This window comes from Microtus oregoni, unplaced genomic scaffold, assembly GCF_018167655.1.
Source record: "Microtus oregoni isolate MIOR12 unplaced genomic scaffold, Mior012 000005F_ref0000423, whole genome shotgun sequence".
Classification (NCBI taxonomy): domain Eukaryota; kingdom Metazoa; phylum Chordata; class Mammalia; order Rodentia; family Cricetidae; genus Microtus; species Microtus oregoni.
This window is the reverse complement of record NW_024543064.1, coordinates 42,338,584-42,359,017: the sequence shown is the minus strand read 5'-3', so window position 1 is coordinate 42,359,017 and position 20,434 is coordinate 42,338,584. Positions and strand designations below refer to the sequence as shown.

Below are 20,434 nucleotides of genomic sequence, written 5' to 3'. Positions count from 1 at the left end.
CCACTAAACTGCACAGTTAAAACCCAGTTAGAACGGCTGGGTGTGGTAGTGCACCCCCAAAGAGCAGCGCAGACTGCAGTGGTTTTGAGTACAGCCTGGCTTTTATTTATTTGTTTATTTGTTTATTTATTTGTTTATTTGGTTTTTCGAGACAGGGTTTCTCTGTAGCTTTGGAGCGTGTCCTGGAACTAGCTCGTAGACTCTGCCTCCCAAGTGCTGGGATTAAAGGTGTGCACCACCGTCTGGCTGGTTTTTATAGCGAGTTCCAGGCCAGCCAGAGAGACATGGAAAGACCCTGTCACTAAAAAATAGCAAACAGAAACCGGTAAAATTGTCTGGGGAGGCGACTCCACAGGTAAAGGCCCTTGCTACCTAGCCTGACAACCTGAACCCCTAGAAACTAAATAACAGGAAAAGCTGACTCCTGAAAGCTGTCCTCTTGACATGACACATGTGTCCCCACCACACAAATACATAGGGGTACCCATGAAACCTGTGCCCCCACCACACAAACACATACAATAAAATATTTTATAAGTCAAATGGAAATTTTTATATTAACTATACTGCTGCAATTTGAAAACAGAAAATAAAAAAGCAAAGCTCTTTGGAAATCCCTCCCTGATAATCCAAAACAATGAGAGATTGTTTCATCTCATGATGGACAGTAACATATGATAAGTTTTGCACTAAAAAATACTAAATGTGTTATGCTTCAAATCTAAAACTAGTAGGTAAAGACAGCACCCAGATGTTTTGACTTGAAAATACTGCTGAGGTCGTATTTTCCTCAGCTTCACTAACAAGTCTATTTTCTCTTGTGAAATCCTTCGGAGGAGAATGAGGCAGGAGCCCAAACACAGGATGAGGGCGGAAGAGTCCAAGGTCCAGACGGAAGCCTAGTCTACAGGGACTCTGCCTTGCCACACCGGGCACCACAGTCCGACCCGCACTCTAGAGCCAGCTCCAACCTGAGGAGACAGGGTAGAGCAAGAAAACTGGGGTCCGGGGCAGGCAGCAGGACCAGCTGGGCACCAATTCAGAGTCCACGCCTATCCAGAGCGGTCATTCATCAGTTTACAAAGTATTTTTCTCCCGCTCCCCCCACACCCGTAGGTGTCTGCATCATGTCACGGAAGAGGCCGGCCGACAACAACGGAAATTGTGCTTTATTAGGGACGGAGAAGCAAAGGTAGACACAGTTCTTGGGTGCCTTATTCTTGCCGTCCGGATTCACTGCGGAGTAAAGGGATTCAAGTGACAGGCCAGATGCATACCGGCTGGAAAAAGACCGGAGGGCAGTGGCCTGCTGTGTTCTGTGGAAGGACACACTAGAGCGCTAGAATGAGGGATGCTGCTTGCACGGCTGGAAGGGCCTGTCCTGACAGCTCTGTGTGGAGGGCGGAGCAGTACCAATTGAGGAAGGATCTGGCCCGCCTGGGCAACCTGAGGTACCAGGTCTCCTTAGGCATGCCCTGGTTCTGTGACCTTGGCCAGCACCTTTCTCTTCTGAACCTATTTCTTCAGTTTGCTGAGTAGTCAAAATCTGCCTTTGCCACTCAACGAGTTGGTGAGCCTTGCATTTGGACCACACCTGTTTTTCAGGCACACCTGCTTGTGCAATGCTGATGTCTAGCAGCGAAAGCGGAAACACCTACAGGGCGAGTCCTCGGCCAGCTCTAGGAGCCACCCACTCGCAAGAGGTGCCCAGGACTGTCCTGTGGTCGTGCGGGGCTCCCTCAGGGCCGCCCCATCCACTGTCCTCCGCAGCCTTGGGAGCTAGGAGGGGCCAGGGCAGCCCAGGGGCAGCCATGACAGAGCCCGGGGCCGAGGACCTGGACACCCTCATCGACGAACTGGACTACCTGCCCGGCCACTTCCATTTGGAGATGCAGCTCAACTTCGAGCCGCGCTCACCGGCTCAGCTACGCGCCCGGGATCTGAAGCTCCAACGGGAGGGTCTGCGGCAGGAGCTGGAGCTGGTGGCCACCCCGCAGCTGTCTGCCGTGCGTCACCTCCTGGGAACCTTTTCCTTTTATCTGGATGAGCTGGACGAGGCACGCGAGCGTTTCCTGGAGGTGGCCCGCGAAGACCCTGGGAACCTCAATGCCTGGGCCAATCTGGCACACGTCTACGGGCAGCTGGGCCAGGAGGAAGAGGAGGAGGCGTGCGCCGCGCGACTGGCCGGCCTCATGGGCCTGGCAGGGGACCCCGAGGATTCAGGAGACCCACGGCTCCGCGCTGCCCGCTGCCTGGCAGAGCAGGGATACGCACACGGCTTCGACGTGGGCTGTGCCAGCCCAGAGGAGCGTGCCCAGGTGCTGGAGGCGGGCATCGCACTCTACGACAAGGCGCTGAGCTATGGGCAGCAGGTGAGTGCTGGCAGGACTCTTCCATTTCCTTTGTAGGGATGCCCCCCCACCATTCCTGACCCAGGCTGCCTAATAGCTTTGGGTTCCTGGCACTGCCTACCTAGCTTTCTGTTTCCGCACCAAGGCAAATATAACTAGGCCAGCTCATCCCTTTTCCCTCCTCTGCCAGCAAGGACCTATGCACATTCATCTAATAAGAGGCACAATCAGGCACCAAAACTTGCCAGATTTTCTTTCTTTCCTCTCCCCTACTCCACCTACCTATCTATTTAGACCCCGAATTTTGTCAGCTCCGCTGCCTCAGTGGGCGGACTTCCGTCTCCTCCCCAGCCTTTCTCTACTGGCCCAGCCTCGGGAACTCTCCCGTGGTGCTATGCCTCACTCGCTATCCATACAGTTGCTGCAGCTCACAGGCCACGTCTTCAGCTCAGGCCCCTCCCCACCCGCCGGCAGAATGAGTCCTGGGTTTGAGTGGCATTTGAGGCCCTCAGTCCTTCATCCAGGCTTTCACTAAATCCTACACCTGCTCCATTCCTTATAGGCCGGCTGCTCACAGCTCCCTCCCTTCAGATTTGCCACAAATTCCCCCTGATTCCAGGCTGGTCACAGCTTGCACTCAGCTTCCACAGCGTTGTCCCAACAGAGGGACTATCCCTCCAGCTCAGTCTCAACAGAGGGGGGCACAGTGTTCATCTGATTTATCACTCACTGTAAACCAGTCTGGTAGTAACACTCAGGTCCTGGCACTAACAGACCCTAGTATACTTACCAATATCCTGCAGATAAGGGCCCTATGTTCAGCAGCCTATACAATAAGCACTTAGAATTGAGCAGCCCCGTGGGTCTGGAATCAAGGTATGGCTCTACTCAGTGCTTGGGGCTATGGAGTCCTCTGCAGGTCTGCCTGACTGGGGGCCATCGATAGCCACACCAGTTCATAATCAATTGGGTATGGTTCCTGGCTGGTTGATGTTTTGCTGTCTTCTGTTTCTTAGAAACAAGCCAATGGGTCTAGCCTACACTGCAGGGGAAGGGGTTACACAGGTCAGAAATACCAGCAGGTGGGACTCACTGGGGCATCCCAGAGGCTGCCTGTCACTGAGGCTGATGGAAGAGTGATGTGGGCATGTTATCCTCTTGAGAGCAATGCCCTAGCACGTCTCCATCCCCCAAACCTTCACGTGCCCTGGGTGTCTCTTCCATCAAAGCGTACAACTTCTTTAAGGACAAATATTGAAATGGTGACTTCAGGAAGGCCACGTTGGAGAGTATGGACTTGACCTAAGGACAACAGTGCAGAGCAGAGGTCGAGAGGGGACTTAGGCTGCAAGGGTCCAGGTCCAAGCCCCAGCTCCCTGAGCTCTCTAGCTCCAGTCAACAGATACCTGGCTCTCCAAGTGCCCTTTCCCTCTCGGTGAAATGAGGAAATAATGGCATGTGTGTCATAGGTTTTCTCACTGGTATAATGGCAACACAGCGGGCCCTGCCAGAGGATGGAATGCTGAGAGTTTGTTGCTTTGGGGAGCTGCCTGAGGTCTGTGCAGAGCAGCTAGGGTCCAGGGAGAGGTAGGGTTTGTTCCCTGCCCCATCTGCCAAAGAATAGATGAGCCTGTACTCATGAAGTACCTGGTACCGAGTATGTGCCCAGTAAACAGGACAACAGTGATTTCAGCCTTCAGCATCAGGAGCTGGATCTGGAGAACTCAGATCTGTTCCTGATTTGCTGTGTGGCTTAGAAAAGCTGCTTGTCCCTGGCCTCTGTGCAGACTTCACAGAGGCCAGTCCTGAGCTCTGTATCCCTCCCTGAGATGCACCGTGATTATTCTGTCAAGTAGTAGAGAAGCCATACATGCCGAGCAGGTGGTTACTGGATTTCTCTACATTTATCCATACCGCCTGGGTGCCAGGCTTGTATTTAAGAAGTCCCAGCATTGAGAAACTCCTCAACAACAAAGAAAGCAAACATCAGTTCCTCCATTAACCACCTTACCCAAGCCCTTCCTCTGGGAGCAGAAGCCCAAAGGACAAGTTAGAGATGCCCCTACAGCTGCCCGAGGTCACACACCCATGACACTCTCTAAATAGTGAGCCCCAGGGAGCATGCCTTCTGAAATAAAACCAGTTCCCCAGGGCCTGATGATGGACATAGACTTCAGCGGCACATGGGGACCCAATGCTGGCATCAGCGGTGACCTGGAAAATCCGGGTCCTGTGGAGTAGAGAAGCAATGTGCAAGTTCCAGAGAAGGGATGCTTTTCAGCAGAGGTGACTGATGGAAGCTTCTGGAAGAGGAAGAAATCTGTTAACAGGAATAAGAGGAAGGCATGCCCAGCATGATGTCTGTAAAGGCCTGACATAGCAGGAGCATAGGGAGCATGAGGACTTCAGAGACAGTTACCTGGGGTGGGAAATGAGGGCCAGGAGGCGGCACCCTGAAGCTTTGTGGAGATAGCATTATCACTCAAGAGCTACTGGTATGAGCTTGAAACCGGGTGCTGGCGTGATGCACACATACACACACACATGCACACATACACACACATGCACACACACACACATGCACACACACATATACACACACATGCACGCATACACACATACACATGCACACACGCACACACATGCACACACACATACACACATACACACACATGCACACATACACATGCACACATGCACACATGCACACACGCACACACATGCACACACACATACACACATACACACACATGCACACATACACATGCACACACGCACACACACATGCACACACATACACACACATGCACACACATACACACATGCACACATGCCCACACATGCACACACACATGCACACACATACACACATGCACACATGCACACACATGCATGCATGCATACACACATGCACACATACACGCATGCACACATACACATGCACACACATGCACACATACACACACACATGCACACATGCACACATACACATGCACACACATGCACACATGCACACACATGCACACATGCACGCATACACACATACACACATACACATGCCCACAGGCACACACACATACACACACATGCACACATACACACACATGCACACATGCACACACATGCACACACGCACACATACACACATGCACACACATACACACATGCACACACACATGCACACACATACACACATGCACACACACATGCACACACATACACATGCACGCATGCACACACATGCACACATACACACATGCACACGTCCACGCACACATGCACACACACATGCACACATACACACACATACACACATACACGCACACATGCACACATGCACACATTCACACATACACACACATGCACACATACACACACATACACACATGCACACATGCACACGTACACGCACACATGCACACATACATACACACACATGCACACATTCACACACACACACATGCACACATACACACACACATACACACACACATGCCTCTGCCTCCCAAGTGCTGGGATTAAAGGCTTGCGCCACCACCGCCCAGCGCTCCCCCCTCCTTCTAAGAGGGCAGATCAACAGGCCCAGCTGTGCTGAGCTTTTGTGAGCAAGCCAGCAGAACTCCCAAAGATGGTGGCAGTTTTGCTTGGAGGGTGGTCCTGTCCAACACACGCCTGCTAATATACTTGCAGATCCACGTCTGAACACACATGAACACTCTTCATACCTACCACGAGTAAGTGCTCACACATGTGCGTGCTCCTGCCCCTCCCCACCCCTCACAGCTGCCTGGGTGCGACCCATCCACAACGGGAGCCTGTGGGCTGTCTGAGCTCAGAACTGCACTTTCACTAGTGTTTTTCATCTAACAGACTTCACAGAGCCACTGCCAGTTAGGCATTGTGTTTCCCCTCGCCTGCAGGGCACAGCAGGCTCCAGAGGGGAAGCTACCTTCCAGGAGGAACCTGTGCACTCACATCATTTGGATTTCATCATCAGGGATGCTGGAGGGCAGGGAAGTGATGCCTCAGGCCAGCTTCACAAAGAGTGGGCATTCCATTTCCATGCCTAACAGGGTTGAAAGGGGACCCTAGTCAGCAAACCCAGGGTCCCTGTGTGCACATTGGGTACACACACCTCCACGGTTCTGGAAGCTCAGATTCTGTTCAGGATGGGTGAAGCCAGACGAAGCCGACAGAAGGAGGATGCCAGGCCATGGGCTAATGAGCTGGGCACTGTGTTTTTCTACATCATCTCACGTGATCTCATAGAAATGCTGGCAATGCCACGCTGTTCTACAGATGAGCAAACAGAGGCTCAAAGAGGTGCAGCCTTGCCCAAGAGTGTACACAGCCATTAGTGACAGGCAGGGACCAAAGTCGGGTGCTTTTGTTCAGGGTACAGCATTCCTGCCTCAGCCTTGTGAGTGTCCTTGGAGCCACTCACATTTGCTGCTCATTGCTTCTGGGAATGCCACTGCCTTCTCTCCCCAGTAACTGATAACCTTGAGGGCTGCAGTCTGTGAGACCTCAGAGGGCAGGCGTTTTTAGTATCATCTCATTCAATTATGCCTGACAGAAGAAATCATGTCCACAGGGCTCTGCACAGTGGGGAACTGAGGAGAGTGAGGCTCTCTGTTCTTACCTGAGGGCAAAAGACTCCCTCAGACCCACAGCCACTACAGACCCTGAGTCTGAATTAGATCTGCAGCAAATAGAGACGTGGCTCTTCAAGGTGCAGTCAGTGTAGGGACCGCACGAAACAAAGATGACCCACAGGGCCTGCGGGTATGACAGACTAAGAGACAGCAGGGAGCTGCTGTTGATCTGCTCAGAGCATGAAGTCCAGGTGAAATGCTTCAGGGGACCCAAGATGCTGACAGACACTGAGTCATGGCACTCAATTCCCAACGCCCTCCACCAGCCCATTCACTACCCCACCACAAGCTTCTTAGATGGGCAGGATGTTCAGAGACACAGAGGCGGGCTCAATGAGCAGGATCCCTCGGTAGAGGAAGGGACCTCAGACTTTTGTGATTCCGCAGACTCAATGAGGGAAGTCAAGGGGAACACTAGTCCCCACAGCAGCATGGGGAGGAACCTCTCTCTGTCCTGTCCAGTGTGCTCTGCCGCTGTCTGTCATCACTAAAGACATCCCACTTGTGCTAGACGGACTCGTTCTCAGGCAGGTCGGGCACCAGCGATTGTTTCTGCAGTGTCCGCCTTTACAAGGCCAGGGATTCAGGATGCTGTTGAAAGACTGGTTTTTGGAGGGAGGCAGATCAGAACTGAATCCTGGTCCTTCTACCCGGCAGTGTGGCAGAGCTGTGGCTCTTTGGCTGTCTTCCAATCAGTCCAAGGAAGACGTGATACCTAACTTCCAGAGCTGCTCTGAGAATCCGGTGCCACCATGCCCCGCAAGCCCAGTGACCTGGGAGAAGCCTTCTTCCATTCCATTAGTCCCCTCCCAGGAGGGTATTAGTCATCCCGGGGCCTCCCTGGAATGTAAAGAGCAGCTGCCAGGGCAAAGTTCACCCTGCCAGGTAAATACTCGCTGAGAGCCTAGTTGATAACCCAGTCTAGTCCATAGTCTGTAGTTCTGCGAACTGAGGGTTTAATGAAAGGAGAATTGAAATCCTTTAAAGTCACTTCCAATGTCCCTGTCTCTGCGGCACCACCCAGGGACACGCTTGAGTCCACACAAACCTGCCCTGTGTGTGACGCTGCATCTCATCCCACTACTTCTGCCAGGTCCCTTAGTCTCTTATCCCACAAGCCACAGAAGCAAGCTCGTCAGGCATCCCCGAGGAGGAGAGTTCTGGTCCTTTGGCCCATTGGAAAGGGACACACCTCTCAGCCCATTTTACTCCACCCTCTGTAGGGAGTCCAGCCAGCGGCTTTCAAACTCAGACCCTCAGAGAGGACACAGAGCCTCCTGGGCCATACCTCTAGAGCCACAGAGGGGTGAATCAAGAATTTGCATTTCTAAGTCCAGCCTGGTAGCTCACACAGTAATCCTAGCACACCCAGACTGAGGCAGGAGGATTGCCACAAGTCTGAAACCAACCTAGACTATATTATGAAACGCTTGCCTCAAAAACAAAAAAACCCTAACCAGGTTGGCCTCGAACTCACGGAGATCTCACCGCTCTATCACATGAAGCTGTCTCTCCTACAACCTCCCTAACAAGGAACTCTTGAGGAGTCAAATGGGCCAGCACATGGTCTGCTCTGCACAGCAGAATTTATTGGCTATCACATTGTGTGACATAACAAACAGCTAAGCCTGGATGTGGTGATGCACCCCTGGATTCCTAGCAAGAGATGGAGGCAAGGTGATGTCAAGCTCTAGGCTAGCCCAGGACATGCAGTAAGACACTCCCTCATTAAACAGGGGTGTAGGGGTGTGTGGGGTGGGTAGAATGCAAGGAGCATCTGTAAGTCTGTCCAGGTTTTCACGTCAGTCATGTGACTTAGAGGGCAGCATCTTGCCTCAGTTTTCCCATCTGGACTAAGATGGTAATGATTCTCACTTTCCCTTCCATGCGGACAGTCAGAAGCCCTAAGTAAGCTGTGAGACCGTGCTTTGCAAGTGGTAACCACGGTTTAAACCCTGGCTCTTTGAGGTTAGATAGTGTGGAAAGAATGTGAACTTAAGACAGAGGTGGCTTTTGGCATGCTTTCCCCATCTCAGGGGGGAGGCAGAAAATGAGAAGAGGAGCAGGCTGATGCTTACTTAGGGTAACCCCTCAGGGTCTATCCCCACACCTGCGGCTATTCCCAGGGTGACTGCAAACTCAGGCTGGGCCTCATGCAGCTCCTTGAGAATCTATCTGCCCCAGAATGAGGGCCAGCCTGACACCTCGGCTCTGATGCTGACTGGCCCCTCTCGTGGGGTGTCCCAGGCAGAGCCCAGACCAGGCAGTCCCAGAGACTCCTCCCAGGCTGCCTAAACCCTCAGCCTCTGGAAGCTGGGAACCCTGGAGCTGTGCCCTTGCCTGCCACTGAGGCTCCTCAGCAGGAGAGAGGCAAGTACCCCCTCCTTTCAGCAGGAGCCACAGCAGCCACAGGCCTGGTTAATTTAATGCACTGTGGCTTGCCAGGTTGCCCCTGGTAACAGCTTCAGCTGCTGCTCCCAAAACAACCAGGACTTTTAAAGGGACAGGCTATTTTCCTGCTGGCATTGCACTGCAGAGGGAACAGCATCCAGGAGATTCTCCTGGCTGACAGCAACCCAGCAGCACTATGAGGCCCCCACTCCGTGTCCGCTGATGCTCCACTCCATGTCTGCTGACCCCACCCGTAACCCAGAAGCCCGCCTTCGGCATCACGCACAAGTGAGATCGGTCACTTGTCTCACTCAGATAGCGGCAGTTCTGAAAATCAGTTTAGTCTCCAAATTTGGAGGGTCGGGGAGAGAGAGGGGTAGAAGAGTATAGGCCTAGGAGCTGCTCCTGCAGTTCAGGGATAGTGTCATATGGCTTCCATTGTGAAATTCTTAATAAACAGGTTCTGAATCCGAGGGTGTTGACAGTGAGCAGAGTGGCGGGGGAAGTGTCTGCTCATAGACCTTGATGTTAACACGTGTGGAGCTTTGGGTAAATCATCCCACCTCTCAGGTCTCAGGGTCCCCGGATACATAACACAGCCTTGTGGGAAAGGCTGGGGGGTTAGGACCGTGGAGGAATGAGCGTAACTCCCAGCTCTGCCATTCACTGGCCATGTGGTTTGGGCAAATAAGGCAATGTCTTTGGACCTGAGTGCCGATGATGAAGGAGTGCCTACACACAAGAGGAGCCCTGCCCAAAGGCAGTGGGTCAGGCGGGTGTAGTGTACATACCTATAATGTAAGCACATGGAATCACACGTTTGGAGCTATCCTGGGCTACACAGCAAGTCCAGGACAGCTTAGGCTACATAATGAGATGCTGTCTCAAACAAAAAACAAAACAAAATGGATGGCACATCTAATACCGGGGTGCTATGGAAACAAGACAGATGTCTGCAGCCCTAGAGATGGGAATAAAGTACGGAGGGTGTCTTCAGGTTCCAGGCCTTAAAGCCCTGGGGCCATTTGGGGCACTGAAGCAGATTACAGTCTACAGTAGACAAAGCAGCCCCAGCCCACACCAGGAGAGACAGACTCCTGTTTGCCCCTGGGTGTGCCCCTGAGGCACACAGCACTACCCTCCTCTGCAGATAAGGATGCAGCCCCCTAGGCTCTCATCCCTAGGGCTGCCCAGTTGGGCCACTCAGGCCCCTGAGCCTCCCAGCCTCTGCTCTGCTCATTCCAACCCAGAAGCCACTCTGCCAGCTCTTGTATTGGCCCCTCCCATTCCTTATCAGAAACACGGAAGAAAGCGTGGGGCCTCTTCCCTCCAGGACTCGTGTTAGACAATCACCAAGCAGGCCTGTGACCAGACCAGAGGTCTGAGGTCACGCCAACAAGCAGCCAGGCAGCCCGAGGCACCACGGGTTACTCATGCACAAATGTTTGACCAGGGTAGTCCATAAAAGGTGCCCCATAAATCTGAGCCCTCCCTCCCTTCCAAGCACCAGTGTAAGGACAACAGACAGGTAATCTACCATCCTATCCCCACTTTGTGCTTTGGAAATGTTCCCCATTTCTCAAGGATGCCCCAAACCCTTGGGGCCTGCGCCTCTAGCCCCCACAGTGCTTTTCACAGCAACCCTGGTGTACGTAGCCCCTCCTAGAAACGGTTTAACCCACTGAAGTGTCATGAGTAGCAAAGCATACGTGAGCGCTTGACATCCCCAGCTCTAGCCCCTGCTCTGGCTCGCCACCACCTTACAGATGGGCTCCAAATTCTAAGCCTGGAACTTTGACCCTTCACAATGTTCCCCCTGGCTCCTCGACACTTTGGGTTAGGGATTCCAGCCCTGGTCACATGCAGACCCCATTTCTGCTCTCCTACCATCTCTGAACCTCTCTCTGCCCATGATGGCCAGGCCTCCGGGAATAGTATTTCTTGCTATATCCCTCTGGCGGTGCCCTCTCTCCTGGAGGACCCTGTTCTAGTGCCACTTCTTCAGAAAGCCTTGGGGGACCCTGGTCTGGGGAGGACATCTCCTCAGGACTCGCACAGCCCCTTCATCCCTTCCATTCTAATTGTGCCTTTACACCTGGCTTTGCTGCCAGGCCAAAACCTTCAAGATGGGACCACCTTCCCTCTCCTGTCTTCACTGCCCAGCCTTGGACCACTCACCATTCACCGGCTCCGGCTCCCTCCTCCTCACTTCACAGTGTTCTTTGCCTACCAGGTTACATACATACATATGTATACACACACACACACACGCACACACACACTTTACCCAAGATCCCGTTCACTGGCTGTGACTCCCTCCATCTCACGCACACACACAGTGTTCTTTGCCCTCCAGGTTACATACATACATATGTATACACACACACACACACACACACACACTTTACCCAAGATCCCTTTCACTGGCTGTGACTCCCTCCACCTCACGCACACACACAGTGTTCTTTGACCTCCAGGTTACTAATTCCCTCACATCCCTGAGAAGCTGCTCAAGCCACCCCACCTCAACACACACACGCACCAGGTACTCTGGTCCCTGTCTCTCCCTCTGAAGTGCCACAACCTAGTCAAGACTCAGCTTGGAAATACATCCTCTAACTGGGCGGTAGTGATGCACACCTTTAATCCCAGCATTTGGATCTCTGAGCTCTGAGTTTGAGGCTACCCTGTTCTACAGAGAGAGTTCCAGGGTAGCCAGGGCTACACAGAGAAACCCTGTCTAAAAAAAAAAAAAAAGAAAAGAAAAGAAAGAAAGAAAAGAACCTCCTCTGGCTGGGAGTGGCATCATCCTGCTGTAGATGGTCTGCCATCACTCTCAGGGCTTTGGTCAGACTTTGCCCCTCCTCCAGGGTTTGATAATGGTGACAGGAATCAGGAACATGGGCTATGTAGCTAAACCAACACCGGTTCCCTAGAGCTGCCTTCTCCAGCTGGGCTATCCTGGGCAAGTCACATCCCTCTCTGCACCTCAGTGTATTTACCTGTAGAGGAACTAATATCCAGGTCCTAGGTTTGCTGTGAGCTCAGGTAACGGGCATGAGAACCTTGGCACACACACCAGGCCTCTCCATACCCAGGTCTGTTTCCCTAGCCAGTTTATAAGCCTCGGAATGTCAGGGTTAAACTGTCACTGGAGGCCACATCCCCGCAGCACCTCAGAGGCTCTCAGGAAGGCTGGCTGATGTGAACCTTGCTGGAGGGGGAGGAGTGTAGGGAATGAGGTGAGTGAGAGCCCGAGCTGAGAAGGCAGGAGAGGTGGGCAGGGAGATGACTGTGGGGGAGGGGCCAGAGGCAGAGGCAGAGCCGATATGCACTGGGGACTTTATTGGTTTTCATTAAAATTCCTTCCCAAGGCAGGAGGAGCTACTCCCGTAAATAGCAGCATAAATATTTTATCGGGTGCCCGAGTCAGTCTAAATGCACAGCAGGGTTGGCGAGAATAATAATGGGAAAATATTCAGGGAGGACGGGTGAGCAGAGCTCGGTGGACTCACTTAACATCCCCAGAGAGGTGGAAGTGGGGAGGGTGCCTGAGGGAAGCGGGAGGGGAAGGAAGAAAGGAGAACACAGCTGAGCAGAGCTGGGGCTGGGGACCAGAGACTGGGTAGAGTTAGCTGGGGAAGGGGGAGAACAGGATCCATACTTGCTCATGAGGGCTGCTTCACTGGGGACTCAGGTGGCTCATCTCAAAAGTCCTTTGATCAGAGAAGGAAAGCAGTTTGCCTACGGCTGCCCAAACAGGCACCGACGTCAAGGCTGTTGATGGCCGAAGGCCTCCCCACTGTACCTGTTGCCTCTTTGAGTTCAGGCTCTAGCATGGGTGCTTGTAAGCACCAGCCTGAGTGTCTCCATAACCACCATATGCAGCATGTCATTCTCTGCTTCCTAGATCCCAATAGAAGAGAAAAGGAGCTGGTACTTCACCATGGCAACGCTCTTCATCAGGTCAGGCCTGGGACTGGAGATGGGTTGGAGATGGTGGAAGAGGCGTGGCTTGTGGAATAGAGGTGGGTGGGTGCCATGGCAGCTCTCTGGGGTCGGCCACAACCCTTTCCTGTCCACAGGTTGGATGGCATCTTGCTAGAGATGGGCACTGAGGAGCAGAAAAGGCTGCCAGCCTTCAACCGCACCCTGGCCTTGCTCCGGCAAGTCCTCAAGTCCTCAGACTCCCGACACCAAGGTGGGAACTCCGGGTGGGGTTGAAGCGCCTCTGTCCTGCTGTCCTGCCCCTGTCAGTAGTTCTGTCTGACTCCATCCCTGTCTCTTTTCGCCTCACCCTGGCTCACCTCACAAACCTGTGTTTACCCAAGGAAGCCCAGGCTCCTTAGCATAGCAGACTCAGGTGGGATGCCTAAACCTGTGGTCCGTGAAACATCATAGAAAGGGCTTGGATCAGTGGTAAAACAATTTACCCACGTGGAAACAGGCAAAAAGAGTTTACTGAGGTATGCTTCAAAGAAGTGGCAGGGAAATCACTGCTTCTTCAGGGAAGAGAGAGTAGCCACTGAGAGGGAGTTTCTTTTTCTTTTTTTTTAAATTTATTTATTTATTTATTTATTTATTTATTATGTATACAACATTCTGCCTCAATGTATGCCCGCACGCCAGAGCAGGGCGCCAGATCTCAGTACAGATGGTTGTGAGCCACCATGTGGTTGCTGGGAATTGAACTCAGGACCTCTGGAAGAGCAGCCAGTGCTCTTAACCTCTGAGCCATCTCTCCAGCCCGAGGGAGTTTCTTTTATAGCCGTTGAAGGTGGGGGGGTACTTGGCATTGTTTCCTGCGCCATTTGTGTGGGGAACCCTATCTGGGTGGAGAGGCTCCACCCCGTGCCATCTTGTTTAGTAGGAACTTTGGCAGTAAGTTGTTTTCCTGGAGATTGGTCATTTGTCCAAGGAGCCGTGGGGTCAGGTTCCAAAGGTTGTGGCCAGGCTGTAAAAGCATAGGAATTTTGCTTTTATTTGGGGCCTTTTGTTTCCCTACTCAGAAACCTGAGGTAGCCTAGAGTGCTAAAACAGCGTGTGTTAGATGGTAAGACCACCACCAGACACAAGCCCATAAGCGTACAATGACACAGACCCATATCTTAGAATATACAGCATGTGTCTCCACCACCTTCCACTCCCGCCTATGGTTAGGGAAGAAGGCTGTGTAGGAGACAGGTGAGTCACTCGTTCTAAAGGCCCAGCAGCAATCACAGGGACTGCACCCCCCAGGAAGCCAGAAGGGCTATGTCCCTGAAATGGCTTCTCCTGTGTGACATGTTTAGACACAGAGTAAGCTCCAGACATGGCCTGCCATACCCTCAGGAGTCCGATAACCTCCTCTGCCTTTCGTCTTCTCTGTCTCCGGTCACGCTGTGGTCCTTTTCTTCATCCTTATGGGGACAGTGCCTACAGAGGAGGAGTTGGCCCCCATCCCCACTTATGCTCACCCTGCCTCCACTGCTCCCTAGAGACCCCACCCTCTCTTGCCCTCACCCAGCTTTGGCCTGGTGCTATGTTGGCATGCTGCTGGAGAGGAAGGACACCTTCTTCACCACCCCCATGGGTGTCCACGAATGCGGATACTCAGGAACGGAGCCCCTGGACTGCTTTGGCAAGGTATGTGTATGTCCTGGATACATCCACTTCACAAACTTGGGCTCCCCCAGAGCCCTCTGCTTCTCTGGGCTAACCCCGCTGTGTGACCCACCCAGAAAGGACCCTACTCCAGTCCTCCATCTCCATCCTCTCCTCACCCAAAGGACAAGCATTCCTTCATGCCTGCTCTGCTCTGCTCTGCCCAAGGTCAACACTGTCCCCACCTGAAAAGATCCACACCCATCCCTCCAGCCTTGAAATGGGCCCTGGAACAGTTCTTCCCTCAGCTGTGTTTCCTTTCCCTCCCAGGGGTTTAATAGAAGGGATAGATTTACTGGGGTCTCCTTACTGGGTCTGCCCTCAGGCTCTGAGACAAGTCAGAGAACCACTAGTAACAATCAGCAATCAATACCAACATTGGCAGGGAGACTCTGGCCCAGCTAGAAGCCCCATAAGTATGAGGAGGTTGAGGATGACTCTGGCCTACGTCTTATCAGCCACATAACAGGAGAGGAAAAGCTTAAGAATGTGCCAGTGAGCTGGACTCCAGGGAATTTGGGGCTGGTAGGTTTGCCCCAAAGTGGTTACTGTATGACTAAGCCATGAGGATGCTGGCCATGGGTAGGTAGGATCTGTGAATGTGGTGGCTCAGCTTCATGCTTCATTCCCTCCTTCCTCCCTCCATAGGCCATTGAGATCGCCAAGGACCATCCTCCCATCCTGAATCGCCTGGCCAAAATCTTCCACTTCCTAGGAAAGCAGGATATGGCCATAGGAACCTGCAACATGGCCCTGGATGTGCTTAGAGACCCACAGCTCAACTGGCAGGCATACAGCACCAGGGCCAAGGTGAGACAGCCCCGCCTTATCCTGCCATCAGGAATAAGAGGCCAAAGGGCAAGGGCAAAGATCCTGGGGCCAGTGCCCTGGAATCTTCATGGCAGAGAGCTTAGGAATCGTCTAGACACCCGAAATGCCTGCCTTTTGAGCCAAGAGTTAAGCTTGGTTCTGTGTGTAAACACGGAAGCAAACATATCCCAGGAGTCCGTTCTTGACTGAGTGATCGCTATATTAGGTCCATCTTTAGCGACTTCACTGTCTGTCGGGAGACTGGGCTGCACCATAACCTCAGGGCTCCCAATTACACACTGAGGTGAGAGTTGCCTTCCTCGGTTCTCCTTGCTGGACCCAGCTCTACCTCTGAACCCCTCAGAACACAGCTGCTTGAGGCCACACCTACAGCTCTGAACTCATTTTTCTTCAAGTTAATAAGTCCCCCACCACCACCACCACACACCCTTCATCGGCTCTACTACCTTTTCATTGTGCTTCCAATCGGGTCTCCAGGGCTGCAGGAAGTAAACAGACAACTTCTGCCCTGCAGGTGATGCAGTTGCTACTGATAATAAGGATACTCACTGTAAAGCCAGAAGGTGGCGCTACAAAAATCTTCCAAGCTGTGCTCTGTTTACTCACCCCGAGAATCCTGGAAAAGTGGGGCATGTGCCAGTCTACGGATGGGGCAAAGCACAGAGTGGCAGCCAGCTTCCTCAGGGTCCGGCCTTCACTTTGCTAGAATGACAGCCGTAGCTCCTCCATCTGCTCCCTGTGGCTCCAGAGGTCACACTCACTACTCAGATGACCAGAACAAGAAGGAACATGGACAGAAGGGAACGCACAGGGCAAGGACGGAAGCCAGGACCTGGCTATGATAGCTTTGTCCAACTCCTGTTCTGAAGCCTTTCTTCCATCCTGTGGGCCTGGGTCTCCGCCTAGAATGCCCACTTGGTAGATATCCGGCTGACTTCCTCCCTTCCTGCAGGCCTGACAAAGCTTCAGCTTTTTTCTAATGGCCTCTCATTGAAAATATCAAACTACTTGCCAGTATTTTCTGTCCTTTCCTGCTTTACTTTTTCTTCTTTTGTTGTTTGTTTATTTGTTTATTTGAGACTGGGCTTCTCTGGCTGTTCTGGAACTCACTCTGGAGACTAGTCTGGCCTTGAACTCAGAGATCCTCCTGCCTCTGCCTTCCAAGTGCTGGCATCAAAGGCATGCACCCCCACCGCCCGGCTACTTTTCCTTTTTAACACCCAAGACACTGTTTACTCTTTGTTCTGTTGATTGCTTCTCCTTACTGACATAGAAGCTCACACTTTGTCATTTTGTTTTCCACTGTGTCCTCAGTACCTGACACATAGTTTTGGGAATTGCCAACTTTTCAGTCTAGAAAATGGAGTTCAGATGTTATAACACTTCCTCCAGGTTATATGGCAGATTGTGGGGGCAGTCAATACATGTTTGCTGGAAGAATAGTTGGATGGAGGGATGGATGGATGAATGAATGTTCTTACTTCATCCTGCTCCTCATTGTGTAAGCAGGGAGGCAGGCCCAGAATGGGGAGTGGTTACCCCAGCTGGCACAGAACTAAGACCCAGGGCTCCTGGGTCCCAGTCTGGGGTGGCAGGCTTTCTGCAGTCACACAGGATGCCCCTGGTTGCTGCCAAGAAGCAACCTGGCTCTTTCGTGAGATCAGAAAGGAGGCAGATGTCTTGTGCAGAGGGTTTCCCCTGAGTTGCCCCTCTACTGCAGGTTCGAATCAGAGCCTATGTCCACGACCTGGAACGGGCCAAGGTGGGGCTCGGGGGCATGCCAGACAGGAACTACCTGGCCTGTGCCAAAGCTGACCTTGAGGAAGTGATCAAGGTGCACCCAGGCCTCAGGACCTACCTAGACATCGGCCAGGTAAGAGACAAGGGCTGCCTGGACCCTGAGGACAGAGAGGAATACCTGGTGTGGGCCCTGCTCTCTCCTCCTCCAACTGTCCCGTGGATTATAATACAATAATTATAATACAATAATGTGTGTAGATGTTTAGAAGCCTCCCTCGTCCCACCCTCTACCCCTCAGCAGTCAGTACAGGCCATGATGTGCTCAGGGAAGGGCTATCAAAGGTGACCACATCATAATTGCATGGGGGCGGGGCTTAAGGCTAGGTGTGGAGGAGCTGGGACTAGAACCCTGGTACAGGGTTTTCCAGGGGGCTAGAGAAATGGTGGGAACTGATTAGGGGGGCTAGGGTGTGAAGGAGGAAGGCTAAGAGGCCACCCCTACCCAGGTTTACTACTACATGGGCGTGGATGCCATGAGGGAGCTGCTGGCTGTGGATGAAGCCGCGCTCAACCAGGCGCTGGTCTTCCTGGCGAAGGCTGGCGAGTTGGAGCTGGGAGCCACGCTACCTGAGCTGCAGCTGCTGCGTGGCAAATGCTTGCGAGTCCAAGGTGAGGATGCCAACGCTGCGGCCTGCTTCAAGCGTGCAGTGGAACTGGACGACACAGGATCCAGCCACACCGAGAGTTTCGGCTGCCTGCTCGAGGCGCTACTGGCTCAGTGGAGCCAGGCACAGCTGAGCGACGGCGAGGTGGGCTGCGAGGTGGACATCTGGTTGTGCCACGCCAGGAGCAAGTACCCAGCGGCACGCCTGCGCCAGGAGCTGCAGCGTGTGTGGCGCGGCCACACAGATGAGGTCCTGGGCCTGGCTGGTGCCTTGGTAGCCCAGGGACGGCCGGCACTAGTGCGGCTACTCTTTGAGACCATGGAACACGAGGGTGAGGACGCTGGAGGACCGTGCAAAAATCGAGCATCCTCCTCCTGAATCAGGTGCTGATGTCCTGATGAGGTCGGATCCCAAAGAGTCCCCACGTGGATGACTGAGTTTAGTCATGGCACTCAAGACAGGCCACCTGGAAGGGTGAGCAGAGCCAGATGTTTTCTGTGTTGGGTTATAGTTTAGTCGAAGGCTTGCCTAGCAAGCATTGAGGCCCTGGGGTTCGTTTCCTACACCTGAGGGGTGGGGGGAATCAAAGCAGATTTTCTCCCCCTATAGAAATTGTGAATGGGTATTTTGAAACGTTTTATAAATTTGAAATACCCATAGGGCAGGAAAGGGGCGCTTGCAGGAAATTCTGCAGAACAAGGAGTCTGGGGGCAGGCACGAGAGGCCAATGGAAAACTGCTGCTTGAAGAAAAGAATTTTACAAACATGCAGGGAAAATAGGATAGTTCAACTCTGACAGAAAAGATAGCTGTCTCCAATGGGACACACTGAAAGTTTAGCTGAGTAGTCTCAAGTTCTCAGCCAGAAAAGTCTAGCTAAAACAGACCAAGGTAGCACTGTGCGTGTGCGTGGGTGCCTGCAGGGTTCTTCTGACTTAAGCCCAGGCTTTCAGAACCAGTTCCCACCTCGCCATCAGCGTTCAGCAAGCCTTTGCTTTGGTCAGCCTTCCTGGAAGGCATCCCGAAGTCCCTGAAATAAAACTCATCAGAAACACCCTCACTCACCTTCCCTGTCCTCTCTGTACCCCTGCTCCTGTCCTGTTTAGTTTTTTGTTGTTTATTGTTTCATGATAACCTCGAGGAATTTTCTGAAAACCTCACCGGCACATTGTATGGGCAGTCAGCAAACACCCATTCTAATTTCCCTCTGGGTTCTCTGCACACCAACAAAACGTCACATAGGTCAAGAACCCCATTGCCTGGGCTGCTCACTATGTGCTACACATAGATCAAGTGGCATTACCTCCTCACTTCATGGATGACACAGACACGGACAAAGTCCCAGACAGATGAAGAGTCATCACAGAGGCAGATCACCCCACTCCCTGACATCTCCCAGCTGGAGGCTGCGGCATCTTTGGTCAGAGTTAGGCTCTCCTGGTGCTCTTTGGGCCTGTTCTCTTTCATCCCCATCTCTGTTCCTCACTCCAGGACCTCTGTGCCCTTCCATATCTTGTTTCCTCTCTGGCTTTCCCCAGCCATTACTGTCCTATCAAGTGCTCAGCTCAGAGGCGACCCCCCACCCCCGGAAGATCTTTGCCTCCTCTCACCTCTCACGAACCTCACCTTTCTCAACATGAAGGGTGTATTGGAACTGTCTCCTGCCGTATGACATTCATGGATGTTGTGACCAGGACTGTAGCCCAGGGACTCTTGAGGTCTAGAGTTCAGCCAGAGCCGTGGCCATTGTACCTCCTGCTCAGCTTTATGCCAACTCCCCAATTCCATGAGTGGGAAACTGAAGCCACTCATGTTTGACTGGTCAAAGGTCAAGCTCAAAACTACTACCCCTTTCATTGTCCTTTCAAGGATGCCGTTTACTTCTGTCAAGTCCATGGGAACCTCAGTTCTTCCATTTCCTGTCTCATCAAATACATGGTAAGCACAGGCCACACTCCAGAACAGATTTGGGGCCAGAACCAACCCTGTCTTTGCCTTGCCTTCAGAGAGGTAGCAGTCTAGACCATGCTCAGCAATTAGGAAAACACCTTATGAACAACCACCCTCAGGACTTAAAGAGAGTTACAAAGCTACTAGAGACCTATGGAAGTGTTTGAAAGGCACCCGCCCCCAGCTGTCCTCAGCTAGCCTGAGTGCCC

The 20,434-nt window shown here is 52.6% G+C and overlaps 2 protein-coding genes across 2 annotated transcripts in view; one reads left to right on the top strand and one right to left on the bottom strand.

The window, feature by feature from the left end:
• Positions 1–2,838, bottom strand: part of Lexm (lymphocyte expansion molecule) — a 34,827-nt gene extending 31,989 nt beyond the window's left edge. Inside the window, exon 1 of the mRNA XM_041652039.1 lies at positions 2,822–2,838. The gene's annotated coding sequence lies outside the window, so the exon portion shown is untranslated. The remainder of the gene's footprint in view (positions 1–2,821) is intronic.
• Positions 942–19,322, top strand: Ttc22 (tetratricopeptide repeat domain 22). Its single transcript, XM_041652038.1, has 7 exons — positions 942–2,372; positions 13,308–13,363; positions 13,483–13,598; positions 14,904–15,022; positions 15,689–15,850; positions 17,592–17,744; positions 18,118–19,322. The coding sequence occupies exons 1-7, from the start codon at positions 1,623–1,625 to the stop codon at positions 18,652–18,654; spliced, it is 1,893 nt and encodes a 630-aa protein (XP_041507972.1). The 5' UTR covers positions 942–1,622; the 3' UTR covers positions 18,655–19,322.
• Positions 19,323–20,434: the final 1,112 nt, after the last annotated feature.

Excerpts from the sequence above, each read along its gene's own strand:
- Ttc22 (XM_041652038.1), top strand. The coding sequence starts at position 1,623 with ATGCTGATGTCTAGCAGCGAAAGCGGAAACACCTACAGGGCGAGTCCT. Across the intron at positions 13,364-13,482 it reads ATGGCAACGCTCTTCATCAG|GTTGGATGGCATCTTGCTAG; the intron begins GTCAGGCCTGGG and ends TCCTGTCCACAG. Across the intron at positions 17,745-18,117 it reads CCTACCTAGACATCGGCCAG|GTTTACTACTACATGGGCGT; the intron begins GTAAGAGACAAG and ends ACCCCTACCCAG.